This window comes from Balaenoptera borealis (genome assembly GCF_965194805.1).
Source record: "Balaenoptera borealis genome assembly, chromosome: 16".
NCBI classification, from domain to species: Eukaryota; Metazoa; Chordata; class Mammalia; order Artiodactyla; family Balaenopteridae; genus Balaenoptera; species Balaenoptera borealis.
This window is the reverse complement of record NC_138872.1, coordinates 78,568,622-78,584,876: the sequence shown is the minus strand read 5'-3', so window position 1 is coordinate 78,584,876 and position 16,255 is coordinate 78,568,622. Positions and strand designations below refer to the sequence as shown.

The 16,255-nt window shown below is 36.8% G+C and overlaps 1 protein-coding gene across 11 annotated transcripts in view; it reads left to right on the top strand.

Moving 5' to 3' along the window:
- Positions 1-16,255, top strand: part of GTF2I (general transcription factor IIi) — a 143,479-nt gene that overhangs the window by 74,483 nt on the left and 52,741 nt on the right. For all 11 annotated transcript variants that reach the window (XM_082358531.1, XM_082358524.1, XM_082358521.1 and 8 more), the window contains exons 4-9: positions 462-596; positions 1,794-1,977; positions 2,145-2,173; positions 4,851-4,905; positions 5,405-5,448; positions 14,193-14,270. In XM_082358531.1, the coding sequence (XP_082214657.1) occupies positions 462-596; positions 1,794-1,977; positions 2,145-2,173; positions 4,851-4,905; positions 5,405-5,448; positions 14,193-14,270 (525 nt within the window). The remainder of the gene's footprint in view (positions 1-461; positions 597-1,793; positions 1,978-2,144; positions 2,174-4,850; positions 4,906-5,404; positions 5,449-14,192; positions 14,271-16,255) is intronic.

The window sequence follows — 16,255 nt, the reverse complement described above, 5'->3', positions numbered from 1 at the left end:
TTATTTATTTTTATTTTTGGCTGCGTTGGGTCTTCGTTGCTGTGTGCGGGCTTTCTCTAGTTGCGGCAAGCAGGGGCTACTCTTTGTTGTGGTGCGCGGGCTTCTCATTGCGGTGGCCTCTCCCGCTTCGGAGCACGGGCTCTAGGTGCGCGGGCCTCAGCAGTTGCTGCAGGTGGGCTCCAGAGTGCAGGCTCAGTAGTTGTGGCGCATGGGCTTAGTTGCTCCATGACACGTGGGATCTTCCCAGGCCAGGGATCGAACCTGTGTCCCCTGCATTGACAGGTGGGCTCCCACCCACTGCACCACCAGGGAAGCCCCTAGGTGTTTATTTTTAAAGTTCCTCCTCCTCCCTTTCCTTTCTGTCAAATCATAAATGTTAGTATTATGAAAAAATATTCTTAGTAAAAAATCAAATATTAAGATAATGGATATGGACCTTATATATCATTAATATTTTACAGGTGTTGAAGAAGAAGAAAAGGCTGCAGAGATGCATAAAATGAAATCAACAACACAGGCAAATCGAATGAATGTAGATGCTGTAGAGATTGAAACACTCAGAAAAACAGTTGAGGACTATTTCTGCTTTTGCTATGGTAGGGTTATACACTTGAATTTTCTAAAAGATATGTTATACAGTTGACTTTTTTAAAGGGCAGATCACATAATTGACTTAACATTCATGTAACATACTGTTACAAATGAATGGGTTAATTCCCAAATATTGGGTTAACATTACGAATGACCTTTCTTTTCTTCTTCTTTTTTTTGGATAAAGTAGATTTTATGGAAATGACCTTACTTTCTAGTTCCAGTTTGTGGGAGCCCAGAAATAAATGTAGCTGTTAGAGGTTTTGTTTTGTTTTTAATTAAAGAGCAGTTTTAAGGTTCACAGCAGAATTAAGAGGAGGGTACAGAGATTTCCCACATGACCCTGCCCCGCACATGCATAGCTTCCCCTCTGTCAGCATCCCCACCAGAGAAACTACAGTACACGTCACAGTCACCTAAAGAGGGCTGTTTATGTTTGACATGTGTGCTGGTCCTGCCAAATCCCAGGGAAAAACCACCTTTTGTTAGTCTAATTATGCAGTAAACAGGTCTTTTTAAGAATAAGGGAAAGAGGGGGAGGATAATAGGTTGCGCTGTGAGATTGTAGGTAAAACTCAACTCTGGGGAATGGAGTTTCTAGCATGTGTGGGCTCACTGATACACACAGACAGCTGACAGGATATATTCATTTGTGAATGTAGCGTGTGTTTATCTAATAAGTTTTCAATGAGAATATTAGCCAAAAACTGCCTGGTATGTTATGGTAACAGTTGGGTTTGTCAGGGTTCCATGTTCTGAGGCTGAATTGCATATGAAAAGATTGTGTTATACCAGGGTGGGGCCATTGTTCCTTTCCTTTTGTGTGGGTTTTATGTAAGTGTTTTATATCTTTTTCATTTTGGCCGTTTGAATTCATTTCAGGTTTAGACTTCTGCTAACATGGGAATAGGGCCCTATAGTATTTGAAAGTAGTTTTGAAATCAGATATTACAAAAATATGAATGCCAGGGAATTCCCCGGTGGCCTAGCGGTTAGGATTTCGGGCTTTCACTGTTGTGGCCTGGGTTCAATCCCTGGTTGGGGAACTGAGATCCTGTAAGCCGCGTGGCCAAAAAAAAACAAAAAAACCCCACGAATACCATCTATTAAGCCATGATAACTAATGTTGGTTTAGTTTTTTCAAATCTTACCATTTAATGATTATCCTTTTTTTTTACCTCATCCCTGTCTCTTAACCTCAGGGAAAGCTTTGGGCAAATCAACAGTGGTACCTGTCCCATATGAAAAGATGCTACGAGATCAGTCAGCTGTGGTGGTTCAGGGGCTTCCAGAAGGAGTATCCTTTAAACACCCTGAAAACTATGATCTTGCAACCCTGAAGTGGATTTTGGAGAACAAAGCAGGGATTTCATTTATCATTAAGAGGTGAAGTACTTTTTCCCTTGCCCTCAACAGTTTATTCCCATAAAGTTGAATATTTAAGTTATGTTAATATGTTCTTAAAATTCTTGTTTACTGTAGAAGTCATTTAAATTTATGCTTTATGATAATTTTGTGTATTTACGTATAGTTTTTGTTTTGTTTTAATGCAGACCTTTCCTAGAGCCAAAGAAGCTCCTAGGTAAGTGATTGTTTTGCTTACATGATAACAGGATGGGTTCCTAAACATGTTGTATCAAATTTAATACATTTTAATGATTTCTCCTTTATTTTCTTTGAGAATATGTTGTAAGGCATTTTGGAGTGGAGTGTTATGGTGTTTATATAAACCAGTGAAAAGTCATCGAGCTGAAAAACCAGAGACTTGTTTTTTGTTTTCAACTCAGCTGCTTGCTTTATGAAGTATTCAAGGTTTTATGTTTGCAATGTGTAAGGTCATATCCTGGATCTGCCCTCATTTCCCAGAATTATGAGTGATTTAATTTACATAGTGTTCACTGAGCAGGCGCGGAAATATTGGGCATAAGATTGGGTGAGGAGGGGATACAAAACCATGTATAAGCATTAAAGCTTTTTAGTGCTGGTAGTCTAGTGGTGGAGATAAAAACCCGTAAAGTCACACAAGAAGAGCACAGCGTACACATTGTAGGAATGGTTAGTGGAGGTTCGTTGGAGGAAGCCCAGGAAGATGTTAATGAGGAAGGGGGCATTAAGATGGGTCCTTGAAGAAAGAAGAGGATTTCAATAGGACTTCCTTCTGGGAAGGCCAGACATTCCATTTGAAGGGAAAAGGGATATTTAGAAGACTAGTACCCTTTGGAGCCAGGGTTATTTGAGACTTTTAAAAGGAAATAACCGTTGTCATTGGCAACCCCTTAAGCAACGTAAACATGAAAGGGCAAAATAATATATAGACACCCAAGTGTGTATTGTTTTCTGATAAGTAACCTTTGTTATTCTCACGATGATAAAAAGATTAATATTTTAGAAACTTTGTTGAGGTATAGTTGACATGCCATAAAGTTCACACATTTTAAGTATATAGTCCCTGTAGTATATGGAATTGCTTTGTCAACTTAGTTGACCCTGTTTATTTCTGGACTTTCTACAGTGAGTCATGTTGTATGTAAATCAAGATAGTTTACTTCGCAATCTGAATGCTTTTTATTTTTTAATTTTGTTGCTCTGGCAAGGATGTCCAATGCAGTATTGAGTAGAAGTGGCTGTAGCATACATCGCCTTGTTCTTGATACTAGGTGGAAGGCATTCAGGCTTTCACCATTATGATGTTAGCTGTTGGTTTTTGTATATACCCGTTTTAAGATTGAGAAAGTGTAGATTTATTTGTCATATTTAAATTAAAATTCACTTTTTCGTGATCAGTATTTTTTTCCCTGAAGTACTCTAAGTATACTAAGTAAACTAAGTATCCTTAGTTTGCTATTCGTATTTTATGAGGTCTTTGATTCTAGAAACTTGTTCTGAAACATTGGGGCCTGGTGGTTAATTAAAGAATATTTCTATAGGGTGTTTTATAATAATGAGTTATCCAAGTGGGTGGGTTTGTATGACTCCGCTCTTTTGCCGTACCAGCTTTCAAAGTAATTGAAAAGTTGCGATTGTAATGGGATTGTATTTTCCAGTGTAAAAATTTTTTAACAGGCTTAATTGAGATACAATTGACATACAATAAACTACACTTATTTAAAGTGTACAGTTAAGTTTTGACACATGAATATTCTGTGAAAACCATCACTGCAATCAGGGTAATGAAACGTCCTTCACCCACAGGCTTCCTCACACCCCTTGGTAATTCTTCTTTTCTTCTCTCTGCCTCGTCCCCAGGCAATCACTCATCTTTTTGTCATCAGCATAGATGTGTCTGCATTTTCTAGGTTTTTTTTTTTTAACAGAAATGGAATCTTATAGTATGTACTCTTTTTTGTTTGTTTGTTTTGCTTCTTGTTGTGCGATTTATCCATGTTTCATGTATCGGTAGTTATTTTTTTTATTGCTGATTAGTGTTCCATTGTATAGATATACCACAATTTATTTACTCATTCTCTTGCCCATGAATATTTGGGTTTCCATTTCTTGGCTGTTATAAAGAAAGCCACTATGATATTTGAGGGCAGGTTTTTATGTGGGCATATATTTTCATTTCTCTTGGGTAAATACCTGAAAGGGAATAGTGAGATCATATGGTAGATAGTTACATATTTACCTTTTTAAGACACTGACAAACTGGCTTTCAATGTGGTTGTTCCAGTTTATGCTCCCAGCAGCAGTGTGTGAATTCTAGTTGTTCTACATCTTTGTCACCATTTGGGCGGGGGTGGGGGGGGGGGTCCGTCTTTCCTTTTTTATTTTCTCAAACATAAAATTCCCTATTTTATGTTGTGTAATTCAGTGGGTTTTAGGATATTTATAAGACGTACAGCTATCACCCTGTCTCATCCCCTCAAGAAGAACACTGTACCTGTTAGCAGTTACTGTTTCCCGGTGCTTCTGATCCAGATCTACTCTTAATAGAAATCTGGCATCATTTATACATCGGTATTGTCTTATTCAGGAATAGTGTATTGGTGTATTTGTTTCACTGATAAGAATAAGAGCTTTCCCATTAAAGGGAGGGTTCTGGAGGGTTGAGGGGATAAAAGCTGTTAGGTGATTATCATCCCTAATTATCTTCCTTACAGGGGAGAACGAAGGACCCTCTTAAACTAACACCATACTCATTCTGATGACCCAGAGCTGTGAACTCCCGTCCCCAGGTCATTCTGTATTTAGGACCTTTGGAAATATTAGTCATGCTTCAAGTATTGGAAAAATCTAAATCTAATTTTTTTTGTATATAGGTGGTCGAGTGACGGTAACAGATGCTGAAAGGTCAATGCTATCTCCAGGTGGAAGGTAAAGCATATCTCATTAGTACTAATGAACCTCTACACCTCAGCAAGTTTTAGTGTTTAGATTATTGAGGTATTAGAATATTAAAAAGCCCCGTGTCACACATCTTGATGTTTAATAATGCAGTTGAATCCTTTGGAGGTCCTGTGAAAATGCACTTTTTAACTTAGTAGTTTTGAATGGTAATAGTTCCTGTGTGAAGCTGATGTGATTGGTCTGATGACCACATTGTGAATAGGAAGACCTTATAGTAAGATGGGATTTGCTACTCGGTGTTGTTTTATTATACTTTTCCCTCCCATATGGTTGATTGGAATTAAAGTACTAAATTCAGTTGACAGGTTATTTATGCAAGAAATAAATATGTAAATTTTAAAGTGAGTCAGTTTTGCATTGAGCTTGGTCAGGTGAATGAGTTTATACAGTGAGATCCGGGGCATCTGAGCACCGTGTGAGTGGCCCTCACAATGCAGCGCTTCATCAGGGCTTCTTTTCCTTTCAGTTGTGGCTCCATCAAAGTGAAAACTGAACCCACAGAAGATTCTGGTATGTACTTGTGCTTTTAGACTCAATTATGAAATGTAAGAAGCCTTTTCCTTAATGTAGAAGGTTGTATTTTGACTCATTACTTATTGCTTTGGTGAGAAGTAGACAGAACAAATTTATTCCAAAGGCGACGTTGTTAATGTTACTATATTATTCTAAAACCCCAAGATAGTAATTTGTTTGACAGAGTGGTAGCTAGAAATTCATTACAAATTACACATTTATAGACAAAATTTATTAATAGTTTTTTCCAATTACACAGGAATAATAATAATAAATGTCATCTAGTCCTATAGTGCTTTTTACAAAAATCAATATAATATCGTCTTGACTCTGCCTTTTCCCATTGCATTCGCATTTTTTTTACTCCCCAGGGAAACTGTCTTTAACTGTAAGCTGTTTTTGGTATTTAATTCTTTATTTTCATTTTTTATTATTTATTTATTTAAAAAATTTTTATTAGAGTATAGTTGATTTACAGTGTTAGTTTTAGGTGTACAGCAAAGTGAATCAGTTATACGTACACATATATCCACTCTTCTATAGATTTTTTTTTTTTTTTTTTTGGCTTTGTTGGGTCTTAGTTGCGGCATGCAGGATCTTTTTTGTTGAGGTGTGCAGGCTCTTCATGGTGGCATGCGGGTTTTTTTTTTTTTTTCCCCTCTGTCTCTCTAGTTGTGTGTGGGCTCTAGTTTGCCGCATGCGAGCTCGGTAGTTGTTTCACATGGCCTTAGTTGCCCAACCAGGGATGGAACCTGCATCCCCTGCATTGGAAGGCAGATTCTTTACCACTGGACCACTAGGGAAGTCCCTTTTTTTTTTAGATTCTTTTCCCATATTTAGATTCTTCCCCATTACAAAGTATTGCTTAGTAATTCCTTATTTTTAAATGTCATTCTCATACTATTTCATATGGTTTTCTTTTTATAAATTTATTTATTTTATTTATTTTTGGCTGCATTGGGTCTTTGTTGCTGTGTGCGGGCTTTCTCTAGTTGCGGCGAGCGGGGGCTACTCTTCATTGTGATGCGTGGGCTTCTCATTGCGGTGGCTTCTCTTGTTGTGTAGCACGGGCTCTAGGCGCGTGGGCTTCAGTAGTTGTGGCGCGCGGACTCAGTAGTTGTGGCTTGCGGGCTCCAGAGTGCAGGCTCAGTAGTTGTGGCGCACGGGCTTAGTTGCTCCGCGGCATGTGGGATCTTCCCGGACCAGGGCTCGAACCCGTGTCCCCTGCACTGACAGGCAGATTCTTAACCACTGCGCCACCAGGGAAGTCCTGTGGCTTTTCTTTTCTTAATGATGTCCTTCGAAGCCTAGAAGTTTTTAATTTTGATCCAGTTTTCCAAGTTTTTCTTCTGTCACTTGTGCCTTTGGTGTTACATCTAGAAAATCTTTGCCCAACCTAAAGTCATAACGATTTTTATGCTTAGGCTTTCTTCCTGAATTTATAGTTTTAACTCTTATATTTCGGTCTAAGAGCAATTTTCAGTTAATTTTTGTGCACGTTGTGATGCAAGGGTCTAAATTTATCATTTATCACACTTATCATGTGAATATCCTGTTGTCCGAGCATCATTTGTGAAAAGATACTTTCTCCATTGGATTGCCTTATTGGCATGTTTGTCAAAAATCAATTGACCAAGTTTACTTCCGCACATTCAACTGTATTCCACTGAACTCTAATGCCTATTCTTAGGCCAGTACCATACTGTATTTCATGTAGGTTTTTTTTTTAAATTTATTTACTTTTTATTTTATTTATTTTTGGCTGCATTGGGTCTTCATTGCTGCACGCAGGCTTTCCGTAGTCGTGGCAAGCGGGGGCCACTCTTTGTTGCGGTGCACTGTCTTCTCATTGCGGTGGCTTCTCTTTTTGCGGAACACGGAGCTCTAGGCACGCGGGCTTCAGTAGTTGTGGCACGTAGGCTCAGTAGTTGTGGCTCATGGGCTCTAGAGCGCAGGCTCAGTAGTTGTAGCGCACGGGCTTAGTCACTTCGCGGCATGTGGGATCTTCCTAGACCAGGGGTCGAACCCGTGTCCCCTGCATTGGCAAGCTGATTCTTAACCACTGTGCCACCAGGGAAGCCCTTCATGTAGTTTTAAGGTTTGGGTTTTTTTGTTGCCTATTAACGTGGAAAATGAGAATATAATTACTTTACCACTTGTTTCCAATACTTCTTCCCTTTTCCCCACTTTTATCATAGAGGTAAATTGATTTTTACCATTCAGGTTCTTTTAGAACTGAGCATTGTCTTGGATATTTTACTTAATGTTTGCGTTCTTGCCATGTTCCATTTCTAAGGCAGAGTATTTTTGCTTATTTTAAAAACATACAGGTCTTCCTGACTTGATTACAATTTTATTGTAATAATTTATTGTTATTCTGGTTCTATGATAAGAGTCAGAATGAAAGCAACTTCATCTTTTAAAAATAATATATAATTTTTAAAGGTCATCATATTATTACTAGGGATATATTTTAAAATTAGTCTTGGTGATTGGTAAGGAAAAAATGGATTTTTACGGCTTTTTCTTACTAAAGGCACATATAAACTATGATGTCTCCTGTTCGACCTCTTGCAGAGGATGGGTGCCAATTGGTATTACGTTGTGTTACATCTGATTCTCACTGTTGCAGGGCCTGTCACTGTGGGGCTTTTGCTGTACTCTCAGATGACTTCAGAAATTACCTTATACAGTGAGTTTCAGATTTAGAGTTCATCTAGGAACATGAGGATGATTTTATTAGAAAATCTCTTAATTCACTTATGTTATTGAACTAATTACAAATAATATATCATTTAGGTAGATGATGAAAGGCAGCAGAAATTCTTAACATGATTGGGTGGAATATTATGTATAATTGTAAATGCCACCCCCTCATTGTGTTTAATAGTGAACCACAAGAAGCACTCCTCGTAAGACACTAGCACATTCTCATGTTTCTTACCAGTGTTCCAGATGTCCAAACCATTACAAATAACAGTAAGTAATTAGAAAATGCAGGGTACCATTAACTTTTACAGGTGATAAGATTATGTATACAGAACACTAAAGAGAATCAACTAGAAAACTACTAAAAACAAAACATCCATAATCTATTCTACTTCAAGAAGTGTTAAAAAGTCTGCAGATAATAACAACTTAGATTAAAAATGATTGAAAAAAAATTTAATAATCCTTTGAAAGCTTTCTAAGCAATAAAATTTGACTAAAGAAAAATTCTAAAAATTTTGTATGGCAAAATCAGCCAAAATGTATCAAAGGACATGTAAGAAACAGGGAATGGCTATTTGCAAGACAAATGAGAAAGGGTTGTTTTACTTGACTTAGAAAGAGCTAATCCAAGAAATAAATGACCAAAGATTCAAGAGAAAATGCTCAGTTTAGTTAAAGAAATGGAGATTAAAATCCAAGAAAGATAAAGTTTTGCACTCAGCAGATTGGCAGACATTAAATTCTGTTTATACCCAGTCTCAGTAATGGTGTAGAGAAACAGGCAGTTTTAAAAATTCTGGATGTGTGTAATAATTATTGCTGTCTTATGGAAGATACTTCGGTAATATCTCTCATTTGGAGATGCACATGTTCTTTGACCCATTGCTGCTTTGCAAAAAGAGCAATTAACCCGCAGCTCCATTAGTGAATTCTGTGTTGTCTTTGAACACAGTGAGGCCATAGGTCTGTATCCACTGATGCACAAGTATCTATAAGACAGACTACTTGTTAGCTAGAGAAAAGCTAGATGTGATGAAAGAAATGAATAATATTGTAATGCCTTAAACTTTTTATTTAAAAATGTTACATTTTGAAATTATTGCAAGCTAATAAAAAACCTGCATGTATAATATAAGGATCTTTTTCCTGTACCATTTGACAGTAAGTTGCCAATGTGATACCCTATCTTTTTTTTTTTTTTGGTGGGGAGGGAAAAGCAAGAAGACCAGGTGTGTTTAGTGTGCAGCAAGGACACCAGGGATCTTTCCCGAAGCAGTGTCTCCCCATCACTCTTTTAGCTACTTCAGCGTGTGATTCTTAGAAGCAAGGATATTGTCCCACATTACTACAATATAATCATCAAAATAAGGAAGATAAATTACTCCTAATTCTCAAACCCTTTTCAAGTTTTGGGTTTGTTGGTTTGTTTGCTTTCCCATTAATGGCTTCTTCAGCTTTCTCAGGCTTTTCTGGTCTTCTATGACCATGACACTTCTGAAGGAAGTGTCTGATATTTCCTCATGATTAGATTCATGTAATGCGATTTTTGCAAAAATAGCACAGAAACGATGCCGTGTTTTTTTTTTTCTCCTTTCATATCAGGTGGAAGTTGTTTTCTATTTATCCCTTTACTGAAGGTATTATTTATGTGACCAGAGTTAGTTTTTCTAGGCTTCTCCACTGTAATTTCTTTATATTAATTGTATTTCCTTTGTAATTATTATATTCATGGGAGTTTCTCTGAGACTATGGAAATATATACCACTCATCAAACTTTCACTTAAAATTAATTCATTTATATTAGAGTACACTATTTCTATTTTATAGTATATTTCTGTTTTATTCAGTGTATTACAATTCATTATTATCATTATTTATTTTGATTTGCAAATAGTCTTTGCTTTGGCCATTGGGAACCACTTCAAGATGTCCCCCGTGTCCTTTCCTTGTGTTGTTTGTAAATATCCCCATCGTTTTTAGAGAACTTTTAATTTTTTGCTAAGCAAGGTTGTTAGGGTTCATCTTATTCTTTCCCTAATCCAGCACTAGAGTCAGCCGTGGTTCCTCACTGTGGAGAGTGTTATTTATTAAGAAATCATAACCTAGGTGCTAGATGTTCTTATTGCAGTTGGGATGTCATTGCTTCTAAGTGGACAAAGCTATAGGGTATCTGTTTATTTGTATTTACATACACATAATTATATACATATGTACATCCATTTACATCTATGTTTTTTCATGCCCATATCTTCAGTTCCACTCTTGAGACCCCAAGGTTTTTTCCCTCCCTTTCCTAGAGAGTATTCTTTGTCACAGTTAGAATCATAGCAGCCAGATATTCTCAGAATGTTTACGTACTTCGTTTAAGCCATGTCTTATTGCCAGCCTCCTTGCCTTGCTGACACTTTGACACCCTTCGTTGGGCTGTCACCACTCATGCTTGTCCCCCATTTGTCTCAGTCTCCCAGACCTGTTACTCAGTTTCCTCTTACCCCTCATATAAATAGTCTCATTCTGCTACCCTGCTTTGGACCATCAAACCTCCTCGATGCAGCTGCCTATCTTGGTCAGCGTAATCTAGCGGCATTTGGAATGAATTGTTGGGATAGGGAGAAAGATAATTCTGTGTGTATGAGTATATGTGAGTGAATGAATGAGACTTTTTATGTATGTTATTTTTAGGGAGGTCTGCAAGACAGGCAGTGTTGAATTCTCCTTTTTGGGAGTAAGTATTTGAATCTATTGCTCTGTTTCTTTTACAGAAGTTTTTTTCTTTCCCCCCTTTTTTCCATGTCACAGGAAATTTCAATTTTCGGTTTAGTTTTTAGTTTATTGTGCTGAAATCACCGTTTCGCAAATCTTCTTCCCTTTATTTATATATTCCTCTTCTGAATAGTTTGCATCCAAAAATAAATATGCGGACTGGAGAAAAATCATATTTTTGGAATTCTTTATACATCTTAAGTATAGATAAAATAGTACACATCACTATCATAGAGGTTTATCTTTTCTGCCTTACACTTTGTCTTTTTTTTTTTTTAATTAATTAATTTATTTTATTTTATTTTTGGCTGTGTTGGGTCTTTGTTTCTGTGCGAGGGCTTTCTCTAGTTGTGGCGACCGGGAGCCACTCTTAATCGCGGTGCGTGGGCCTCTCACTATCGCGGCCTCTCTTGTTGCGGAGCACAGGCTCCAGACGCGCAGACTCAGTAACTGTGGCTCACGGGCCCAGTTGCTCCGCGGCATGTGGGATCTTCCCAGACCAGGGCTCGAACCCGTGTCCCCTGCATTGACAGGCAGATTCTCAACCACTGTGCCACCAGGAAAGCCCCTACACTTTGTCTTTATATTCTTTTGTGTGTATGTGTGTGTCTTAACTTTTCTTGCAGTTTCTTTTAAAATTTCCATTTTATTTTATTTTTTATATTTCTTGGGCATAACAGTTGTGGTCTGTTTAGGAGAAAACAGCCATACCAGTTATTTGAACCATACCAGTTATTGTTATGGAAAAAATTTACAGATTAATTAGTTGTAATAAAAAGGACTATATACTGAGGTATCATGTAAGTAATGACTCAAGGAATTGGCTGCCACCCCTAAAACTTCGATTCTGATTTCTAAGGTGGGATGCTATTTGGATGGTAAAGGTGTATGTGGGGGACATGTTGAAACTGGTTCTGGTTGTGTTGGAAAACTTGTAAGGTGGATCCAGATGTTGCTATGGGAAGGGTCTGCTTTCACTAGCTTAAAGGAATATACCAAGGAGTGAGTGACCCTGATGGGAACAGGATGCAGCAAGCCAAAAGAAAGGTGCAAGTCCCTTTTCTCTCTTCTAGCCTTGTAGCCTCCGTCCTCTATTCCCTTGTGGCAGAGATTCTCAAGCAACCAACTGGTTTGCAGTCCATGCTTCAGAAGAGTCTAAGAGGGCAGGTCTGGACCTGAGACAGCAGCTCAGTGACTCACACAGGCTACCCCTTTGGCTACTTGGCATCCGCACACACCTCCGCATATTTAAACCTTCACGTAACAACTAAACAACGGTCCCATCTGACGGGATGCAACTTTCCCTTCCTACAGAGGGAAGCATTTTCGCCCTCTCCTCACAACGAGGAGATAAAATGTCCCAATAGTCATGGTACCCGTCTCTGGGAGACTAATTTACTGCCCAGTCATGGGCTATGTTAATTACTCCTCAAATATACCCCCAACCTATTTATTCTCTTATCTAAGGGCTAACCGGCAAAGGAAACCTCCAACAAAATTTTTGTAAAATAATAATGGGAAGGATAAGAGAGAACAGTTAATATAACCAAATATATAATATTTACAGAAACACACATACTCCTAACAAGGAAGAAAACATGCAGTGTCCCCATTTCTGCAGCTTGTCACAAAAATTCATACCTTTCTTAATTCATTACGCATTATATTATGTTTTCTTTGCCTTCAGCCAGGACCCTATCCGGGAAGGTTCTTTACCTGGTTGAGGTGACCCAAACCTTCATTCCGCAATGGATCTGCCTTTTTTGTTTGCTTTGATTTTCTATTAACTTCTGCTAATGAGCATGGAAGTACTAGCCACCCCACAGAATCCCAGGGTTTCCAGACAAGTTCCCTACCACCATCTTCTGGCAGCAAACTAACCTTCCATTGGTGATTGCTGTCCATAGAGTAACCCCCTCCTTTGCTTGTGGCTTCAGGGATAAATGTCCTTTAGTGTATCAAGCTAACTCTCTTTTTGAAGTATTTCTTCAGTTGAAAATACTCTGTACAAACTTTCTAAAGTCACATAGCACCAGCTCAATATTAAGTCCATGATGGGACTGGTATGATTATAGCTGATATCTTAGTCTGAACTGTGTACATACACCCATCCACTGTTGATTTCTTAAACTTGTCTGAGAGTATCATCTACTCTTGACATGGCAGATGAGAAAGAGAGAGAGTAGGAACTGCAACCATTTGGTGAAATCAGCATTTCATTTCTGAAAGCCCCTCCTGTGAAACCCTTTGAGGCTCCCCAGCCAAGGGCTCTTTGTTTTTGAATATATGGGGAATATATCTTTATTAAGAATTCATTAAAGAATTTGTTAAGAATCTTCTTTCTTAAAACTTTTAATTGAAGTATAATGTATGCAAAGTATAAGTGTATATATGCTCAATAAATAAAAAGTACACACTCCTGTAACCTAACACTTATGGATACAGAACATTAATAACACCCCAAGAAGGTCTTCTCCTTCCCCCTCTCAGTACTCTTCTCCCAAAATCAACTACTTGCTTGAGTGTTTTTTTTTTTAACCTAAGGCTTGTGCATTTTAATTTTTCTTCAACTTTCTTGAGGGATAATTGACATTACTTGAATTTTAAAAACATAAATTTCTTTTCTCTAATTTTGACCTTCCTCTACATGGAATTGTAAAATATGCACTCATTTATATCTGGCCACAAAGGTGTACTTCAAATTATTTATCCTCATTGTGGGCAAAGTGTTATGCTGAAAGGTATGATTTGTTACCCTTGTTAAAAAAGGGATATATTAAGAGGGGGGAAAAAATTAATGTGTCTCATTATTAAAATGGTTATGCCATATTTACTCTGGAATAGTGAGTTATTAAAATTCATGTTTGCAGGTGATTTTCAGTGATTTATAAAAATATTTTTAATATTGAGTGAAAATAGAGTGTGACTAATTTTCTTTAATTGCAAAGATCAGAACTTGTCAGAGAACAAATTTAGGATTAAATAATCCCAGAATATTAGTAGTGTGGTTAAAACTACTACACTAGTAGTTGGTAGTACTATTAGTACTACCACTAGTACTACTAGTAATAGTAGTCTAGGTTGGGTTTTAGGTTATTTTTGTCCCCCTGGCACCTAGCAAACTTTTGTCTTTTGAAAGCCTTTAAAATATGTATGCATTATTCTGCATTATTAGGAGGGTAGAAGGGATTTCCCTATACTGTCTGAATGCCCTGAAGTGTAATTATATAATTTAATTAAAAAAATAATTTAATTTGCTTTTACAGGCATTTCTCTGGAAATGGCAGCTGTGACAGTAAAGGAAGAATCAGAAGATCCTGATTACTATCAATATAACATTCAAGGTAATACTGTTTAATGCAATTTTTCTTTCCAGAAGTTATCGGTGGTTAAAATTAAAATTCGTTAATTGCCCGAATTCCTTAGATACTATTTTATGGATTGGTCCTTTGGTCCTTGACTAGCATGTATACTTGTAATTTATCACTGGAATAAAATAAGTTCCAAAAATGGGGCACTAAAATAAACTCAGTTTACAGGGGAGATGTTAAATAATCATTCATATTCTTAAAAGGACAAGCAAAAGTTGTGGCACAATTTAGAATTCAGTTTGAATTTTCAGTTATTTGCAAGGCATAAGAGGTCTTCTAAACGTTTAATATCTCTATTTGTGCAGTAAAAATAACTGCATTATCACTATGTTAAAAATCTATAAAAGATAAGACATTAATTTTAGGTATTTATCATCTTGTTCTGTAGCTGCTTGATTATCAAGAGGGAATTAAAGGTCATAATTTCACAATGCAGTTTGCTTTTATGCTTTGATGGGTTTTAGTTTAGAAGAACATCTATAGTTCATGGTAAGTTTAATTTTTATAGATGCATAAAGTACATTAAACAGTTGAAGTATAAGATCTGATTGGTTTTATGTATATACCCATAAAACTATCTTCACTGCAGTCAAGATAAAGAAATGTCCATAACCCTCAAGTTCCCTTGAGTCTCTTTGTAATTCACAGCCCTCCCCAGCCAACCACCGATCTGTTTTCTATCATTTTAGATTAGTTTGCATTTTTAAGAAATGTATGTAAATGGAATCATCATAAAGTATGTACTGTTTTCTTGGGGTGGGGAGCTATGACTTCTTAAATTCCACATAATTGTTTTGAAATTTCATCCATAGTGTGGCATATATTGATGGCAAATTCCATTTTATTGCTATTATTCCATTGTTCGGCTGTACCACAATTTGTTTATCCCTCTGTCTATTGATGGACATTTTGGTTGTTTCCAGTTTGGGGCTATTAAAAGTAAAGGTGCTGAAACATTTGTTTGGAAATACGCCTTCATTTCTCTTGAGTAGATCCCTAGAACTGGAATAGCTGAGATATATGGTAGGTATTTAAGCTGTTTTCCACTGTGCTTTTACTATTGTACATTTCCATAAGCGGGGACAATAGTTCTAGTGGCTCCACATCCTTATCAGCACTTGTATGGTCCGCATTATTATTTTTAGCCACTTTAGTGGATGTCTTATGATACCTCTTTTTGGTTTTAATGTGCCTTTGCCTAATAGGTTTAGTTCATTTAAAAAGATAAGGCTTTATCAGTTCTGGAGTATTATAAAAAAGTTATGAATAAATTTGTTCTGTTTGTAATCATGTGAATATCTGTATACAGATATTTGAATTCCATAACTTTCATCTGTCAGATTTGAATATTTTATTGCTTGTGATGTTAGTAATCACATGGCTAAAAGGTTGGGATAATTCTGAGGATTTTTAATTAAAAAGTTAAAAATTTGGAAAATATTTAGCCTTTATAGCAGTTGTTGGTACCTTACTAACATATATTTAATAAATACTGTTTAATAAAATCTTTTTAGCACATTATATTTAATTTTTAAAATGTCTGCCTTTATCTTTGGTATTGCCTTTTTTAGCTTTGCTATTACTAGGCAGGATTATAGAAGCTTTTTTTTCCCCCCTTGAAATAGGGAGTGTGAGTGATTTAAGTAATAAGAGTGGAAATCAGATGTTTATAGAGGAAAAGATTGCTGAAATGATAATATTTTAAGTGCAGCTGAAGAAGGTGGGAGCCAGACTATTAGTTTTTCATCTAGGCTGAGAGATACAGTCCATGCAGTTTGGGTACTTCTCTTAATAATTAAGCTTTGACAATTCTTTGTATATTCTGAATAAAAGTCCTTTGTGATGTGATTTGCAAATAGGTTAATTTGATGGTGTCCAACTTAGTGCTTTTTTTTTTTTTTTTTTTCTTATATGAGTTGTGCTTAAGTATCATAGCTAAGAAATCTTGGTCTGACCCA